This window comes from Gopherus flavomarginatus, chromosome 2 (assembly GCF_025201925.1).
Source record: "Gopherus flavomarginatus isolate rGopFla2 chromosome 2, rGopFla2.mat.asm, whole genome shotgun sequence".
NCBI classification, from domain to species: Eukaryota; Metazoa; Chordata; order Testudines; family Testudinidae; genus Gopherus; species Gopherus flavomarginatus.
In genome coordinates, this window is record NC_066618.1 from 299,476,585 (window position 1) to 299,495,583 (window position 18,999).

At 50.8% G+C, this 18,999-nt stretch overlaps 1 protein-coding gene across 2 annotated transcripts in view; it reads left to right on the plus strand.

Annotated features, from left to right (window-relative positions):
- Positions 1-18,999, plus strand: part of ARHGAP39 (Rho GTPase activating protein 39) — a 423,196-nt gene that overhangs the window by 281,153 nt on the left and 123,044 nt on the right. The window contains exon 6 of one of the 2 annotated variants that reach the window (XM_050940675.1): positions 18,672-18,764. The exons of the other annotated variant lie outside the window; for it this stretch is intronic. Coding sequence (XP_050796632.1) covers positions 18,672-18,764 — 93 coding nt within the window. The remainder of the gene's footprint in view (positions 1-18,671; positions 18,765-18,999) is intronic. 2 annotated transcript variants of the gene reach the window in all.

Sequence of the window (18,999 nt, forward strand, 5' to 3'; positions counted from 1 at the left end):
ACATTCCTGGAGTTAGAAAGCAGTAAATGGCTTTTGAAACTGATGAAACGCTGAGCACAGCTGATAAATCTAAGACCTGGTTTGCAAGCATCCTCTAACTCACTGTGATTGTTACTGGAGTTTGAGCAAAGAGGCCTGGGCAGTTTTAACCTTCGCCATTGCCTCATTAAGCCATTAGTTATGGTGTCAGACGCAGACATCCAGCGGGGTTGGGAGATGATCAGAAAGGGGAAAATGGGGTGATCCTCATAGCTCCAAACTTCCTCCCAGGGAGCAGAGCTAGGGTAGTATATGGAGCTGCAGTTCATCCTGCTCTGAGGAAAGAGGATTCAGAGGCCGTTCAGTGATTTGTAAAGTGCAGTTATTGCAACTTGAGGTGGATCAGCGTTTTGACACCGTCTGCCGCTGGGATTGAGGAGATATGATTGCTCTCTCTAAATATATCAGAAGGATAAATACCAGGGAGGGAGAGGAATTATTTAAGCTCAGTACCAATGTGGACCCAAGAACAAATGGATATAAACTGGCCATCAGGGAGTTTAGACTTGAAATAAGATGAAGGTTTCTAACCATCAGAGGAGTGAAGTTCTGGAACAGCCTTCCAAGGGGAGCAGAGGGGGAAAAGACATATCTGGCTTCAAGACTAAGCTTGATAAGTTTATAGAGGGGATGGTATGATGGGATAGCCTAATTTTGGCAATTAATTGATCTTTGATTATTAGCAGGTAAATATGCCCATCTAGGCAGGTATCCCGTCTGCTGCAGGGAGCAGTACTCAGTACTGTACATTTGGGAGTGGGAAGGATCCTCATCCCCGAGCATGCGATTTAATTACCAGTATCTTCGACATAGATACACTTGGACGCCTTAGAAATACATCCCCATGCTACCTGAGTACAGTTTGCAATATTTAATTAAGAGAAAATTCTTCCTAAGCTGGGCCCCTGCTTTGTTGGAGGAGATTGTATGTGAGCTAGAGATTATTTTATAGGATGCGTCTACACAGCAGCTGGGAAGCTGTAATTCCCAGCCCGGGAAGACTTAACACACTAAAAATAGCAGTGTAGCTGTGGCTGCATTGTCAACGACTTGCTGGCCACCCTAGAATCTCCGATGGGACTGTGCTTGTGTGGCTAGACCCAACCACCGTGACCACACTGCTATTTTTAGCACACTCGTCTGAGCAGCGCTAGTGTGTGTATGTCTACGGGAGTTGGGAATTACATCTCCAGCTGTAGTACAGACATCACCTTAGAGGGCTCTATATTAATAAGAAGAGCAGCTGCAATTATAAATGTGAGAATAAAATATCACAAGTTCCATCAAATCTCATGGCTTCGAGGCATGAGCTTATGGTCAGCTGGGGACAGGAAGAAATACCTCCACCATGGGACTGTATTGTACAGTTGGCCAGGTGCCCTGTGGGGAGGGAGGAGGAAACTCACCCTGTTTTGAAGAACTTGGTATAAGCCATTGCTCTGAAGGCAGCACACTGAACTAGATGCCCTAATCCAGTCCAGCTGCTCCTTATTTAATAATGTGATCAGGGCTAGATTTAGGGGCAGACAACCCAGGTAGCCTCCTGGCTGCTGGGCTTGGGGGGCGCCAGGGCGCTGTTTTTGTTGTTAGTGACAAAAGGGAAAATAGAATGTTTGAGGTAAAATGTTTCAGGTATTCCGAATGTGGCTTCATTTTTCATTAGAATGTTCTGGACCTTTCTAGAATCTTGTGCAACCTTCCAGCTTTTCTGAGAACTACATTTAACTTGAAGCTCCTAGAATGTTGTCAGCCAGGCCCTCTTGGGTATATAAGGAGTAGGACGTTACCTGTCGGGCAGTTAGACATAAGAACAAGGTGAAGTGAGAGCCCAGCTATAATATTGTGAACCTCGTTTTACTGATAATACATTTCAGTTATTCTTAAAATTTAAAAGTTTCTATACGCATAGAGGGGGGAAAATTATTTGCTTATATTGGCATGAATAAATACAGATTTACAGATCTTAGCATGCAAATTTATTGTGATATATAGTATATAATATATAGTGATATATATTTAGGTATATACTTGAAATACCGGCACGATGGTTCACTTTTTGACCTCCGTCACCTGAATGCAAAGACTAAGACAGTGCAGAAACTCCTTCTTGAGGCACTCTTTGCCGACAACTGTGCCCTCATGGCTTACACTGAAAATGATCTTCAGCACATTGTCAACAAGCTTGCTGAGGCCTCGCAACTCTTCGGACTAACTATCAGCCTCGGAAAGACAGAAGTTCTTCATCAACCTGCACCTGGATGAAATGCTTCTGTCCCGAGTATCTCCATTGACGGCACTCATCTTAAAGTAGTGGAGAACTTTAAATACCTGGGTAGTGTCACATCCAGTGATGGATCACTGGATAATGAGATCAATGCACAACTATCCAAAGCAAGCCAGGCACTTGGCTGTCTGCGTGTCAAAGTTTTAAACCACCACAACATCTGGATGTCAACAAAACTGCTTGTGTACAGAGCTGTTGTTCTCTCATCTCTTTTGTACGGGTGCAAAACATGGACACTAGATAGGTGTCACATCAAGCAGCTTGAAGCATTCCACATGCGCTGCTTCCACAACATCATGAAGATCCACTGGCAAGACAAAGTGCCCAATCTCGAGGTCCTCAAGAGAGCCCAGATGACAAGCATCGAAATGATGATCATGAAGTCACAGCTACGTTGGACCGGTCATGTCAGCTACATGGATGCCAACAGAATCCCCCGCCAGCTTCTGTATGTTGAGCTCTCCCAGGGCATCCGGCATATAGGTCGTCCTCGGAAACGTTACAAGGACACCATCAAAGCCAATCTGCAGTACAGCAGTATCAAACCTAGGGACCTTGAGGACGCCACCAGCGACAGAACACAGTGGCGTGCAACAGTCAGAAATACCTGCATCGCCTTTGAGGAAGACCGCTGCCGGCGTCTACAAGAGACACACCAACGACATCACAGAGCATCAGCAGCGCACAGCCCACTGACCGCGAACTTCCCATGCACCATCTGCAGCAAAAAATGTGCACCTCTAGAATTGGCTTGTACAGTCATCAGAGGGCACACCATGAGACCAACAATAGATGATCTGCACAGATTTGTCATCATCGGATCGATGGACTACCAAGAGATATATAGTAATAAGTCATGCATGCAAATTGCGCATCAAAGTTGTGAAATGGACTACAAATGCAATAAAAATAAGGTATTCAAAAACTTAGCAAATGGAGAGGGGGCTCCATTTGATCTAGGGCTGGCCCTGAATGTGGCTGATATTAATAGGAGACATCTGACTAACTGGCTTCTTCATACTTTTAAGCTGCAGGATGTTCCCCAGAAACTGGCTACCCCACAGCTAAAAACTGCAGACTGAAATGCATGCTATGAGGAGCAGAACATGGCAAAAACCAGGGAATTTAATAGGCAGTGCTCATGTTTGAACTGAAGGGGTTTGCTTAAATAGGAGGAATCAAAATTTCATGATAGAAGCTAGATTGGCATGTTAGCCAGGAGCCCAGGGACCAGAGCTATGTACTTGACATCACGTGGCTCTTTGAAACAGAGCTGAGGCCTGTGGAGACACAGCCCTTGGCTGCAGACAAACAAGAGCAGAACCTCAAAGATACGAACACCAGAGTTACAGACTGACTGGTCAACTGGACTCCATGAAACCAGAAGTAACAAATCAGGCAGCAGCAAAGACTCCTTCCCCCCCCACCCCCCAAAAAAGTGCAAATACTGTCCTTTGCTTGTATTGCATCTTAAAGATAGGCACCTCTGGGCTGCCTGTCCGCACCCCCACGCACGGGGCAGCCACTTACAGCAAGATGCTGGGGCTGCCAGCCCGTGGCAGTCGGAACCAGCCAGCAGAGCAGGAGCAGTGCCAGGGTCTGCGCTGCTTTCACCCCACCCCTTCCCCTCCACCCCACCGGGAGGGGGATGTGCTGTTTTTACCTCCCCCTTCTCTGGGAGGGGGGCACGCTGTTTTCACACACACCCCTACCAGGAGAGGGACAAGCTTGCAAACTCATGCTGGGGCTGAGTAGGGAGCTCAACTGCTGCTGAAGCCTGGCCTAGAGTGTCAGCTGCTGGAACTTCCACTCCCGAGGTGTGCGTAACTCTGAGGTTCTGCTGCATACTGCTAGTTCAGTGCATGTGATCCTGTCTCCAGAGACTCTGACAGCCTGCTGCTTACTGCCCACTGGGGGAGTTGCTCGTTCAGTTTAAGCAGGTAGGATATTGTGCTTTGGTGTTGCAAGTCCCAGATTCAGTCTCCACTGACGATCCCATTGTCTACATGTGTGAGGCCTCAGTTCACTATCCAAAGGTCAGTCACACACGCTGCTTGGCTCGTGATGGAGCACTGCATGTCTGTGCAGGCTGCAGTCCCTCATGAACCATGACATGGCCAAGGGCTGCATTGTGGCACTCGGCTGCATTCGATCTCTATGTGCACTGCCACCTGGCCTTCCCTGGCTGAAACGGCAGTAGTGTGTGGCAGGTTCTTCCCCAGTGCTCCATGCATCATGGACCCCTCCCCTCCTCTGCAGGGCTGTGCTGAGCAAGGGCCTTTGAAGAGGCTACTAGTTTGTGTTCTCAGGGCAGGCTCTAGATGAGCCAAGCTCCAGCATGCACGTTTGTATTCCCCCTAGTGTCTGCTCCTCCTCCAGGGAGTGCACTGGACCACGCTTCCCTGGCGTGGGGCCTGCGAGGGATGGAGAGCAACGTATCCCTGGCACGTCATACTTTGCAGACAGGGAAGCTGAGGCAAAGAAGCAAAGTCGGTTGCCTGAGCCCATGCAGTGAGTTAGTGGCAGAACCGGGCCTGAGCTCAGGAGTTGCCGGCTCCCAGTCCTGGGCAGAGACCATTAGACCCGGCTGCCTCTGTCACCAGCTTCAGCAACAGCCCATGGCCTGCTAGGCAAATGCCAGGCCATTGCCCCTGAAACCTCTTTCCAGCACAGGCGTTGACTAGCCATGTCATTGGGCCAGTCCAGGTGCTGCTCCCCCAGCGAGCCTTGTGTCAGTGGGCCTGGTTATCATTATGGCATCGGAGGTTTGGCTTTAACTGGGGAAATAAATGGGTATTTATCCAATAAACAGTGGAAAAACACCAGCAATGGTTATTTGTATCTACAGGCTTGTCTATACCGAGTGGTAAGACTATGGGGGGTGATTTCTAAAGCACACTAACGTGTTGCATATTAGTTAGTCCCTGTAGACCCTGTTGGTGAACACAAAACGTTCCCTAGAGCGCTTGGAACGTTACAAAGAGATTACTCATTACGGTATGTACAAAGGGGGACCCCCCCCAAACCCCAGATCTTTGGACATCTGCGCAAAACTCAAAATCTGCTAAAAATAAACCTGAAAAAATGAAATGAATAAACTCCGGAAAACAGCAGCCCTAGTACTAAGGGTGCACTGTCAGTGATTCTCAGGCGAAGGCATACGTATGGCCCTGTTGCTGATCCCATGATACCTGCATGGGAGCAGAGCCTGTCCATCGGGCTACAGCTGTGAGCCATCATGGAGGCAGTGACTGGGACGGTGGGGGACAGAAGTGCCAGCTCCTGAGAGCCAAAGTACAGTTCATTATCAGCCTAGATCTGCACCCATTGGTGCAGCATGGTATCTGATCCCAGGGCACAAAGGCCCGTGGTGGCATGCCCACCCCAGAGCCCAGCCTGCTGGCTGATTGACACAGTGGCATGGATCGCAGCCCCACAGAGGATGCGTATTCTGCTGACGCAGTTGGAGGTGAGATGCTACAGTTACAGCCTTGTGTGCAGGGGAGAGATGGGATTGGGAGTGGGGCGGAAACTGGTAGATTGTAGCCCTAGAGCAAAGGGAATTGGTGAGATGGGAGAAGCTTGAGACTTTGTCTAGGATCAACCTTCAGCTTGGAGATAGGCCTGGCTAGAGCCCCTGCTCAGATCAGGGGCGCACTCTTTACCCTCCCTCTCTCCCCTGGCTCTAGCACTATGGATAGCGCCACATGTGAGCTAAATAAACCCGAGCTAGTCTGGAGGAAGGATGATGGTGTGGTTAAGGCACAAGCCCAGATGTCCGGACTCCTGAGTTCTGTTCCCCGCTCTGTCCCTGACCTGAATTGTGGTTCAGCATACAGCCCTGCCTCTTCCAGTCCCTCGCTTTCCAGTCCAGGGGAGCCGAGAGGCTCAGTTTGTTAATGGAGTGAGGACTTGAGAAGCTCAGGCAGAAGGTGTTACAGGCAACCAGTGTGTCATTGCCTTCCCTGGATTCTGCCAGGCTCCCTGCTTCTGTTAAATTCTGGGCCGCAAGCATCTTCCCCCTCCTTGTTCATGCTGCTACGTGGCTGATGCCTGCTTCACTTGACACACAACCCTTGTCTGGCTTAGCCACATGCCTCAGCAGAACATGAGATCTGTGCCTTGTCCATCATCCAGCTCCAAGAAGACTCAGCGGGTCGCTGTCCATCCTGACCAGGTCAGTGAGTGTGCCGAAGTATAATGCAGGCCAGTGCATGGCAGTACTTCTCTCATGTTTTCTAGGCCCAAACTTGAGGTGCCAATGATTTCAGACTGGATCCAGAAATGGAGGTCCAAGTAGGTGTCCTAGCAGTATGTGCTACTGCAGGCAGGGCGCCATGCCGCTGGCTGTGGGGACCCATTGATCGCTCCACAGCCAGCGGGGGTGTTGGTGGTTTGAACTCTGTAATTCACTAAAGATGGCAAGGCACACAGATACTGCAGGAGTGGGGGCCAGAGATAGATGGGCCAAATTGGACAAGGTGCCCATCACCACCACGTAAAGGCAGCTGCTTATTGAGAACTCCAGGGGAGTAATACAGGAATGGCCGTTTCTGTGTATTTAGTCAGCAAGGAGAGGCTGTCCTGCTACCTCTGATGGAGCTGCTAGCAGTTGGCACCCAGGCAGGTTCAGTGAGAACCATCCCTGCTCACCAGCTGTGCAAGGGATCCCTCAGCTTGTCCCCCATGGGAGCCTGTAGTTCCCCTTCCTCTCCCCACTGCTGTCTTAGGAGTTCCACCAGCCTGAGCTGATTTCCTGCAGCGCTGGGAATGAGATGCTCACGAGGCTGCAGTCGAGCAGTCAGCCTCTTGCGGTGCTGCTTCAGCCACGGGACTGCGGTGAAACGTAGCAGCTTAAGCCTGGACCCTGGGCTGGTGAGGAGTTAGACATTGAAGTGAAGCGTGGCTGCTCAGCTGCTGAACGTGGTTTCTGGTGGGCACCACCACCCAGCCAAGCCTTACCCCTCATTTGCCCCTTGCCAAAGCAGGCAAGGGCTGCAGTGGGATTTCTGGGCTCATGGGCTGCCCCCACCATATGACTGTAACCCTTCTGCCCCTCTAGTTGGCAGCAACAAGGGCCGGGTTCAGTATCCAGGGGTTCCGTTTCAGTAACACAATGCATAATCGGCTCGAGCCCCCACCCAGTGACCTGGGACACTCACATACCACACCCCCCTGGGCACCTCTAGGAGGCAATACTTCCCCTCTCGCAAGCACGGAGTCTGAGTGTAGCAAAATCTTTTTTAATAAAGGAAGGAATCAATGCGGCATCCCATGGGAGAAACACCACAAACAGGGTTATAACACAAACCATAAACAAAAACCCACCTCCAAGTTCATTTGGCACTGTCCTTTTTCCCCTTAGGGTTTTAAGTCCAATTACCCCAAAGTCCAACAACCCAAAAGTCTCTGGTCAATGCCACCCCAGAGTTCGAGAGTCTATCTGTAGAGGTCCCTCCCCCCAGCCTGGGTAGAAAAGGGGCACCTTACGTGGTCCAGGGCCAACTGCCCTGCCTCTCCGTGGGTTCTGCTTCCGCCTTCTCCACGAACTGCTCCGCTTCACCAGCCGCTCCACTCTGCTCCTCCAGCCGTCCTCAGAAACTGCTCCGCTCCACCAGCTGCTCTGCTCCATGAGCTGCTCAGCTCCGCTCACTCTGTGGGCCGCTCCACCCGTCCCACAGCTACTCCGCTCTGCCAGCCGCTCTGCTGCCACCAGCTGTCCCGTGATCCGCTCCAGCCGTCCCCGCAACTGCTCCACTCCGCCAGCTGCTCTGTTCCACAGCATATCTTCAGGCTCCCCCACTAGCTAGCACAATGCTCAGTGCTCTCAGCTCAGTCATTTCAGCTTTTTTGTGATTTCAACTCTTAGTGATCTCAGCTCTTAGTGGGGGAACCCCAGTGCTAGTGCACCATTAGCCCAAAGTGAGTTCAGCTCAGTAACCTGTATTTAGATTCTTGAGGGAATAAAAAAATCAACTCTGACATTCCACAGTGGAGAGAGGAGGGGGTGCAACTGGTGCTTCTGGCTCCACAAGGAGACTGCACCACCAGGCACAGATACCTGTCCCCAGCCTCTCTACTTCACTGGGTTTTGGAACCCATGACCCTTGTCTAGCAAGTACCACCCAACTGAGGGTGAGTCATTTGTCACCAAGCAGTCCCACCGCTCAGCAATCTGGGATAGGGTAGGCGTGTCTATGCAAATAAACTCTCTGACATTCTTTCCACCAGATGTCAGGGTAGAGCTTATCCTGACTCTGCTTACATCCTTCCCCCAGCCAAGAATTTGTCGTCCCGACAAATCACATTCCCTACTATACCAACTTATTGAGACTCCGTGCTTGCGAGAGGGGAAGTATTGCCTCCTAGAGGTGCCCAGGGGGGTGTGGTATGTGAGTGTCCCAGGTCACTGGGTGGGGGCTCGAGCCGATTATGCATTGTGTTACTGAAACGGAACCCCTGGATACTGAACCCGGCCCTTGTTGCTGCCAACTAGAGGGGCAGAAGGGTTACATTTTTGGGGGCTCGTCCCGACAAATCACATTCCCTACTATACCAACTTATTGGTCCCCTCCAAAAGGCATTAGATAGCCCACTTTAGCTTTCACAAACCTGTGTGCTAAATGTATAGGCTCCTCACTAATCACCCCAGGTGCATCGTAAGTTAACCGTTTCACTGGTCTTATTACCCTGTCTCGCCTATTAAGAATCTCTGTTGCTATGGTAGGGGGGACATCCTCTTGAGTGCCGGATGGGGAGGTTTCCTGTGAGTTCCCCTCAGATACTGGCATAGGCTCCTGCATTTCTAGTTCTAACAGTGGAGGGTCGCAGGTGCTCTGGACATCCTCCATCTGTATGTCACCATTGTCCAATAGCCTGTGTAAGTCATTACACGGGGGTCCCACCAGTGGCTCAGGGATGTCAGGAATGGGCCTAAATACTTCTGCCATAGGGTTTAGGGTGGAAGAGGATGTGCTCTCTTCTGATTCAGCGGATCGAGACTGAAATCTTGTCTTCATCCCAGGATACACCATGGTTGTGTCTTCCTCCTCAGACTCACTGTCAGATGTGCCGAGTAGGGGTAGGTTAGCTGCAGGAGGCCGGCTGTCCACATTGGAAGGCGGCTTTGGTACAGCACCTTTGTTCTGCCCAGTTGCCCTGTTGTGGCCCATCTCATAAGGGCTGCTTACCAATTCTCCCACAGGGAGCAAAAGGTTTCTATGCACGGTTTTGGTCTGCCCTGGACCCTCTTCAGGTTTTATCTTGTAGACCGGCAGGTCTCCTAGCTTTTCCATCACTAAGTAAGGTATTGCCTTCCATCTGTCAGCTATCTTGTGTTTGCCAGCAATACCCAAATTTCTCAGCAGGACTCTGTCCCCTGGCTGGAGCTCTTGCAGACGTACCCTAGCATCATATCGATGTTTGTTGCGGCCTGCATTCTTCTGAGCTGCAGATGTAGCTAAGTGATAAGCATCCCGCAGCTTTTCTCGTAGACGGGATAGATATTGCTGGTGAGTTTCATAGCTATCTCCATCCTCGGATACACCAAAGCACAGGTCTATGGGTAATCTTGGTTCTCGCCCAAACATTAAGAGATATGGGGTGACTCCCGTAGCGTCGTTCTTTGTGGCGTTGTAGGCGTGCACTAGAAATGCGACATGTTGGCTCCAGGTTGCCTTCTGCTCTGGCCGCAAAGTCCCTAACATATCTAACAGGGTTCGGTTGAACCTCTCTGGCTGAGGGTCACCCTGTGGGTGATAAGGCGTTGTCCTTGACTTTTTAATTCCTGCTATCCTCAGCACCTCCTTCAGAAGGTGACTCTCAAAGTCTCGTCCCTGATCCGAGTGTATCCGGGCTGGGAATCCATAAACTGAGAAATATTTTTCCCACAGTACTCGAGCGACGGTAGTGGCCTTCTGATCACGTGTGGGATATGCCTGCGCATATCGCGTGTAATGGTCGGTCACTACTAGGATGTTCCCAATATTCCTCTTGTCCACTTCTAAAGACAAGAAATCAATGCAAACCAGCTCCAGAGGTTTGTTGCTGGTGATGTTCTTCAGATATGCGGCCCTCGTGGGCAGAGTTTTCCTTTGCACACATCGCGCGCAGGTCTCACATTTCCGGCGAACATCTTCAGCCATCCGTGGCCAATAGAATCTACTGCGGATAAGTTCCAGGGTCCTCTCCATCCCTAAATGTCCAAAGTCATCATGCAGGGCCCTCATGGCCAGGGCTCTGTAATCTTTTGGCAGCACTAGTTGATTCCGTTGCTTTTGTAGAGGGTCTGTGGTGGTGCGGTGTAGCACTCCCTGAATCAGTTTTAGTTTGGTCCATTCTCTCAATAGTAGTTTGCCCTCTGGGGTAGGTGGGACAACCTCAGCTGGGCCTCGCCCCCCTCTTTTGGCAAGTAGTGTATCACGAATGTCAGCATCTTGTAGTTGGGCCTCTTGCCAGTCAGCCGTATTGAGCATGGGCAAGGGAGATTGGTCCAAAGCAATATAGTTCACTGAAGCAGAAGGCACGCCTTCAGGGGGTAGGCCCAAAGCTTCAGCAACACATCCATGAAGGCTCTCAGGGGCCTCCGGCTCTCGGCGACTCACACTGCAAATAGCTCTCACGCCATCCGTGGGTATCACAGCAACATCAGGTGCCTGCGGACGTCTGGACAAGGCATCTGCATCTACATTGCTCCTCCCTGATCGGTATTGAATGCTGAACTCATAGCTAGCCAAGGCGGCCACCCATCTCTGGCCTGTAGCATCCAATTTAGCACTTGTTAACACATAGGTCAGTGGGTTGTTGTCTGTCCACACCTGGAACTGAGCACCGTACAAGTAGTCTCGGAATTTCTCAGTGATGGCCCATTTCAAGGCCAAGAACTCCAGCTTGTGGATGGGGTAGCGAGTTTCACTGTCAGACAGTCCTCGGCTGGCAAAGGCTACCGGTTTGCGTTTGCCTTCCACTTCCTGATACAGTACTGCTCCCAGACCCTCCAAACTGGCATCAGTATGCAGGATAAACGGTTTGCTTGGGTCAGCAAAGACTAGGACGGGAGCATGAGTTAAGCGAGTAATGATTTCCCGAAAAGCTCTCTCACATCTTTCATCCCACCGCGGCCCAAATGGTTCGAAGGGGCCATAGTGTCTCTGCAAAGGCGGCTTTGGAGGCCTCTGCTTATTCTGGGTCTTAGATTTGTTCTTGTTGGACTGGTATCCCCTGGTAAGATCATTCAGAGGTTTTACAATCGTAGCATAGTTCTTCACAAATCTGCGGTAGTAACCACTAAATCCAAGAAACGTCTTGAGTTCTCTGTAGTTAATGGGACGTGGCCAGGTAGTGAGTGCTTCTATTTTATCGGGGTCAGTACTCACACCCTCTTGGGACACGATGTGACCTACATACTTCACTGAGGTTTGGCAGAACTGGCATTTATCAATTGAAAGCTTCAAACCGTATGCCTCCAACCTGTCGAGCACTTTAAGAAGTCTTTCTTCATGTTCCTCCAGTGTTCTTCCAAACACAATCAGGTCATCCAAGTAAACTAACACCTGCAGTAAATTCATGTCTCCCACGACTTTTTCCATAAGACGTTGAAATGTGGCAGGTGCTCCAGAAATCCCTTGGGGCATGCGTTCGAACTGATAAAACCCTAATGGGCAGATGAAGGCTGTCTTCTCCTTATCTTCTTCACCCAGAGGGATCTGGTAGTATCCACTCCGAAGATCCAACACAGAGAACCACTGACTACCCAGCAAACAGTCCAAGGCATCTTGTACTCGAGGCATGGTGTACTGATCAACTGTAGTGCGCCTGTTTAGGGTGCGGTAGTCAATACACATCCGGATTTTTCCACTCTTCTTACGAACGACCACAATGGGTGAGGCATAGGGGCTTCGTGACTCTGTGATGATACCATTCGCGATCAGCTCTTGAAGATGATGGCGCACGTCTTCCATCTCAGAGAGGGCAATCCTCCTAGACCTCTCCCTGAAGGGTCGGGGATCTTGTAGCCTGATATGGTGTTCCACTCCCTTTGCACATCCCACGTCCCACTCATGTAGTGAGAACACCTTGGATCTCTCGCAAAGCTTCTTCCTCAGGCGATCCTTCCACTCCTCAGACAGCGGTGAGTCCCCGAAGTCAAACTTCGCAGGATCTATCATTGGAACTTCAGCTTCACACTGGGGTCTCACAACGCTTTCAGGCTCAAAAATGTCTGCAATCTTCTGCCCTGGCTTTACAGACACATCACGGCGTGTTTCATTAGCAACCAGTATCGTCACCTCCTCCTGGGCTTCAGCAGGTAGGGTTATGACTCCGCTGAGAACCAGCACTCCTTCTGGGAGCCCTCCCTTGGTTGGCTGCTCTACCACAGCTAATGTTCCCTTACTGCCTTTTAGGCAGGTACTCCTGACAATCACCTCCTTTTCTGACATGGCAGGCACCACTAAAGGGACCGGGCCCGCATACCTCAGTGCTCCGACTGGCAAATCAGGCATCACTTTTCTCGTGTCCTCAATTTTTCTGTAAGCCTCGGCACAGTGTGTGTGTATCACCAAGGTATTCAGATATTGGTCTCCTGCTTGCTGTCTGCAGTAATCGGCCAGTATCCTAAAGAGGCTGGAGTTGGTCCCTATTAGCACAGACACATCAGAGGCTCCTTTGGGGTCAGGGCATATTAAAGCAGCAGTGTCCACCTCCTGTCTTACCCCAGCAATCTCTTCTGGGAATTCCAGGTGTACTATGACATAGCCCTGATAAGGGTATTCATCCATGCTGAGGCCACACAGACCAATGCCAGTCAGTGGCTGTATGGGCAGGTGCCTAAGCATCTGTTGGTAGAATGACTGAAATATAATAGTCACTTGAGATCCAGTGTCAAGCACAGCTTTACACTCCGCCCCTTCAATCCTCACCATGACCTCTGCTCGAGGCCCTATCAGTCCTGCAGGGATCCCAGCTGGTTGGTCTCTTCTGGGGGAATCTTCAAATCCTCTAGGCCTAGATGGTCTCCGTCCCCGGACCTTCTGGCAGCTACTGGATCTCTCCCAACTGATCCTCAGCTTTTCATACACTAAGGAGGGGTTCTCTTCCTTATGGCAGTTAGCAGCACTGTGCCCATCCTGACCACACCGGTAGCAAAAGAAGTGTCCTTTCCCCATTCGGTGAGGTGGGACGGTGACTCTAGATACTGACTTCTCTATCATCACAGTCTGAGGCTCCTTATTCCAGGAAGTCTTAGCTTGGTCAATGATGCTTTGCAGCTCAGCTATCCGTTCTGTCAGGACCTGCATTTGTTGGGCAAGTTCCTCTGTGGTGCTCACCATCAGTACACTGGCTATTGGCGGTGGTGTCGTACTGGCTCGTTCCAATGTTTGGGCTTCCCAACACTCGCTGGCTGCCTGCCTTTCTTCTTCTTCCCTGACCTCCTTTATCAGCTGGGAGTAACTTGGGGGATGTTCCTGCCGTTCTCTTAGTCGGAGATGAAGTAGGATTGGGTTCCGATACTGAGTCCCTCTTACAACTTGAGCCAGTCTGGTCTGATCCATCTGCTCAGCAGTCACTGCTCCCCTCATAACAGCTCTCTGAAGTAGTCTCTCCAGCCTCTGTATATAGGCTGAAATTTTCTCACCCCTTTGCTGTCGGGAATTAATGAATTTACAGTAACTGTCCTCAGGGCCCTCTACGCTCCCAAAGGTATTATCAAGGGCCTCTAGGCAGTCCTTCACACTGACCTCAGGGTCAGTGAGCTTCAGGGTGCGAATTACATCTAATGCTGGGCCACTAAGGCTCTCTATTAGACATCGTCGCTTTTCTACATCGGGTACGGCCCACTCCCGCAGCATTTCAGTAGTATGCTCCGACCAAAGTTCAAACTCCTCTTCCCCATCAAATAACCTTAACTTACGACAAGAGTTTGACGTAGCATAGGCCAACACAATCTTTTCCAATATATGCCCCAGTGCTTTTGCCCAATCATAGGCTGAGTCTGCCGCCCCTGAGCTAGAGGCTGCAGGACTGGGGCCCAACAAACCCGACATATTAGCCATTATACAAACAGTAGTTTCCTCAAAATATAAACATAATTATTTCCCAATACAGTGGAACACTCAACAAGTGCTTGCGAGGGGTACTGACCCAGGGATCCCGGACGAGCCCCCAAAAATGTAACCCTTCTGCCCCTCTAGTTGGCAGCAACAAGGGCCGGGTTCAGTATCCAGGGGTTCCGTTTCAGTAACACAATGCATAATCGGCTCGAGCCCCCACCCAGTGACCTGGGACACTCACATACCACACCCCCCTGGGCACCTCTAGGAGGCAATACTTCCCCTCTCGCAAGCACGGAGTCTGAGTGTAGCAAAATCTTTTTTAATAAAGGAAGGAATCAATGCGGCATCCCATGGGAGAAACACCACAAACAGGGTTATAACACAAACCATAAACAAAAACCCACCTCCAAGTTCATTTGGCACTGTCCTTTTTCCCCTTAGGGTTTTAAGTCCAATTACCCCAAAGTCCAACAACCCAAAAGTCTCTGGTCAATGCCACCCCAGAGTTCGAGAGTCTATCTGTAGAGGTCCCTCCCCCCAGCCTGGGTAGAAAAGGGGCACCTTACGTGGTCCAGGGCCAACTGCCCTGCCTCTCCGTGGGTTCTGCTTCCGCCTTCTCCACGAACTGCTCCGCTTCACCAGCCGCTCCACTCTGCTCCTCCAGCCGTCCTCAGAAACTGCTCCGCTCCACCAGCTGCTCTGCTCCATGAGCTGCTCAGCTCCGCTCACTCTGTGGGCCGCTCCACCCGTCCCACAGCTACTCCGCTCTGCCAGCCGCTCTGCTGCCACCAGCTGTCCCGTGATCCGCTCCAGCCGTCCCCGCAAACTGCTCCACTCCGCCAGCTGCTCTGTTCCACAGCATATCTTCAGGCTCCCCCACTAGCTAGCACAATGCTCAGTGCTCTCAGCTCAGTCATTTCAGCTTTTTTGTGATTTCAACTCTTAGTGATCTCAGCTCTTAGTGGGGGAACCCCAGTGCTAGTGCACCATTAGCCCAAAGTGAGTTCAGCTCAGTCACCTGTATTTAGATTCTTGAGGGAATAAAAAGAATCAACTCTGACATTCCACAGTGGAGAGAGGAGGGGGTGGAACTGGTGCTTCTGGCTCCACAAGGAGCCTGCACCACCAGGCACAGATACCTGTCCCCAGCCTCTCTCCATTCACTGGGTTTTGGAACCCATGACCCTTGTCTAGCAAGTACCACCCAACTGAGGGTGAGTCATTTGTCACCAAGCAGTCCCACCGCTCAGCAATCTGGGATAGGGTAGGCGTGTCTATGCAAATAAACTCTCTGACATTCTTTCCACCAGATGTCAGGGTAGAGCTTATCCTGACTCTGCTTACATGACCAAGGGCAGAATATTTCCTTCTCTTCTCTGTATCCGGGAGCCACCCTCCTCTGCTGGAGGCTGTTCGGCAGGTACATAGCACTTTCCACCTTCACGGAGCAGCAGGCCTCTTCCCATCATGTCATGTCCGTTCCCCTGCCTGTACGGGGAGTGCTCCCGCATGGGCTAGGCTAGGGGTTTCTCCAGGTTTAATTAAAAGCGAAGGAACTCCCTTGCCTTGGAAGATGATTTCGGAATCTGATCCACCTCAAGGCTGGGAGAGTTCTTCATATTCAACCTTTCTCTGTTTGCTTCGTTACTCCTCACTATGACCCCTCCCTCTGGTGTCTTACCCTTGCTCAGCCGCACTGTGGAGTTAGCTCTTCTAATCTCTCCTTATGAATCAGTCCCTGCAGCCCCCTGATCGCTTTCCTTGTTCCCTGACTTCTTTCTGATTTCTCAATGCCGTTCAGAGGCTTTCGCTGAGAGTTACCCTTGCAAGCCCTTTGGTAGCTGATCAGCATCATTATCCCCATTTTTCAGATGGGGAAACTAAGGCTCAGAGAGAGGAAGGGACTTGGCCAAAGCCAGAGGGAATTGGCATCAGAGCCTGGGTGGGAACACAGGAGTTCCTGCCTCCCTGCTCTGTGCTCACAGCATTCGATGGAGCTGCCTCTCTCAGTGCCCCCCCCCCCCCCGCACCCTACTTCAGCAACAATCCCAGCCTGTTGTTCTAGAGTCCTGAGTCACGTCTCTGGCACAGAGACTGGCTGGCCCCAGTGATTTTCAAAGAGTCTCTTGTCCTTGTGAGGTTTCCATCACGGGGCTGTGGTCCCAGCAAAGCTCCGCTGCTGCTGAGGGGTAGTTCTTGTGCTCCTGTCCCTAGTCTGCTCTGAGCAGGGCGTGGTGGTGGGGATGGAACGCAAATAGCCTCAGGAAAGTGAAAATAGCCTCCCAAGCATAGACTGCCCCCCTTGCTGTACAAAGAGCTCTATCAGCTGACTTCAGGGCCACAAATCCATGTCCACTGCTCTCCACAGAGCCAGCCCAGCTCTGAGAGGGAGACCGGAGCCCATCCCAGCTCATGTGCCACCAACCGATTTTCTAGCTACAGGAATCAACTGTGCATTGGACCATCCATCCCTGAGGAACGCCAGTGGGATTGATCACATGTGGCAATTTAGTTTGGAGGCAATGGGCTCTGCAGGTGTAGCTCAGAGCAGCCTTTGGCCCATAAAGTGTTTATTACCATGGATGATGCATGAGCCAAAACGAACCCAGTTTGCTCTCAGACCCTGCAGCCATAGCGCAAGGGATGATAAACCCCCCAGTTCAACGTGGACACTTTTAACCTATATAATAAGGTTAGGCCTAGACATGTGGCAGCAGGGGTGGGCTGCCATATTCCCTGGATGCACGAAGACTCGGGTGGTGTGGGCTCGGTGGATCTATGCTCCTGGGCACATTATGGGTGGGGATTTAAAGGCCTTGTGGCACATGCAGGAATGGATCTCTCATGGTGAATCTCCACGTTACTAAGTGTGCCGTGCATAGTGCTAACACTATATATTGGTGAGTTCACAGTACCACAGGAATCAGAGTCGGCCACCAGACCTTCATGTGTGGGTCTCTGAGGCTGTTCTCCACTTTAAAATTGTAACTTTTATATACATCAAAATACACGCACGTGTACACACACACACACACACACTCTCACTCTTCCTAGGCTGACCTGTAATAGGCAAATGAAGCTCATTTCATTACGTTGCCTTGGTCAATGCTGGATTATGGCACTGCCTGTCCCACTTACGAAAGCCAGTGTCTAACAACTTCTGTTTTCCTTCTGACCCCAGGAGGAAAAGGCTGGTCCCAGGACCAACATCTTCTTATTGTTTTATTACGGTTCCTTTATTTTTTCCCCATGTCATTTTATGTTAACAGGAGCCATGTTTTCAAAGCTGCCGGCATTAGATCTTTCTGATGCAATGTTCAATCAAGGTCCTGTCCCTTTCTGGTTGGTAAAGATCCCATGGAAGTCTTCTGCATGGGCGGGGTTCTCAACCCTGGTGTCCTGACCAAATCCTAGATTGGGTGGTTACGTTCTGCCAGCCTCAGTTCCCCTGCAGTTTCAATAGGAGGAGTTAATCTTTTCTTAAACTGTTGAAAACCTATTGTGTGGCGGTGTTAGTGAGGAGCAGCTGCTGCTTTCCACCCCAGAGAGCGCTGCAGTTCAGCAATTCCTTCGTATTCTGAAGGAACCTGAGAGACTTGATATCAAGCTCTCCATAAATGTAAGATTGTAAGAAGCAGCATTTGAGCACTGAGTGCCGGAACGGGTTAGGGTTTTAGTGGCAGATGGTGTCAGAGAGGTGAAGGGACTCACCCAAAATCACACTGTGATCCAGCGGCAGGGCTGGGAATAAGTCCTGGAGCTGTTGGGTTCCAGCTCTGCGCCTGGACCAAGTGCAGCAGCTGTTTAACCACACACACAACAAATGCAGCATGACAGTTTGAGGCAGGGAGTGAGACGGCAGGGGGAACTGAGGCCAGCAGAACATAACTGCCTGAGCCAGACAGATGGACTGAAAGGTTCAAACTCGAGGGTCTGAAGTTAGGCACTACACAGAAGTGATTGTAAATCAGCCTGTGTATATTGAGATGCCTGATGTCTGACACTCAGGTTAGAAAATGTTGGTCCTAGGCCTGGATTCTGCTCACCGCCTGGCCCAATGGAGGGAGAGCAGAACCTGGCTGGCGTGGCTCAGTGTGACTCTGCTGGACATGACCGAAACCTGACCAGACAATTCGCTGGTGTATCTGTCTGCCCTCCCTGTTCCAAAGGGACCCAGGCGCTTCCGAGAATGCCTCCCTGTGCTGCTGGCTTTGAAAAGAGGGCTCTCTGCGCGTGAAGTCATTTTCTCTTTTGTGTTCCATTCTGTTGTCCTCATCGTTTTGTTTGTTTCTCAGTGACCCAGCACATTAAAGAGCTCCTGGAAAGGAACAGTAAGAAGAAATCCAAATTGAGAAAGAAACCCAAGCCCTATATCGAAGAGCATGATGGTAGGGTCCATGCCACCGTTCATTTAGCACCTTCCTGTCTTAGACATAGTAGCAAGCCTGCTTTTTTCAGCCTCCACCTCCACTTTAGTTCTGTCCATCCTCTTAACTGTTCATTTGGGCTGTGCCTGCGCTAGGGATGAGACATGTCTGTGAAGCCCCTGGGGCCTGCCTCTGCTGTGACTTGGACACTGGTGTGGATGGGGGCCAAATGAGGATCGAGGAGCCTTTGGAGAGC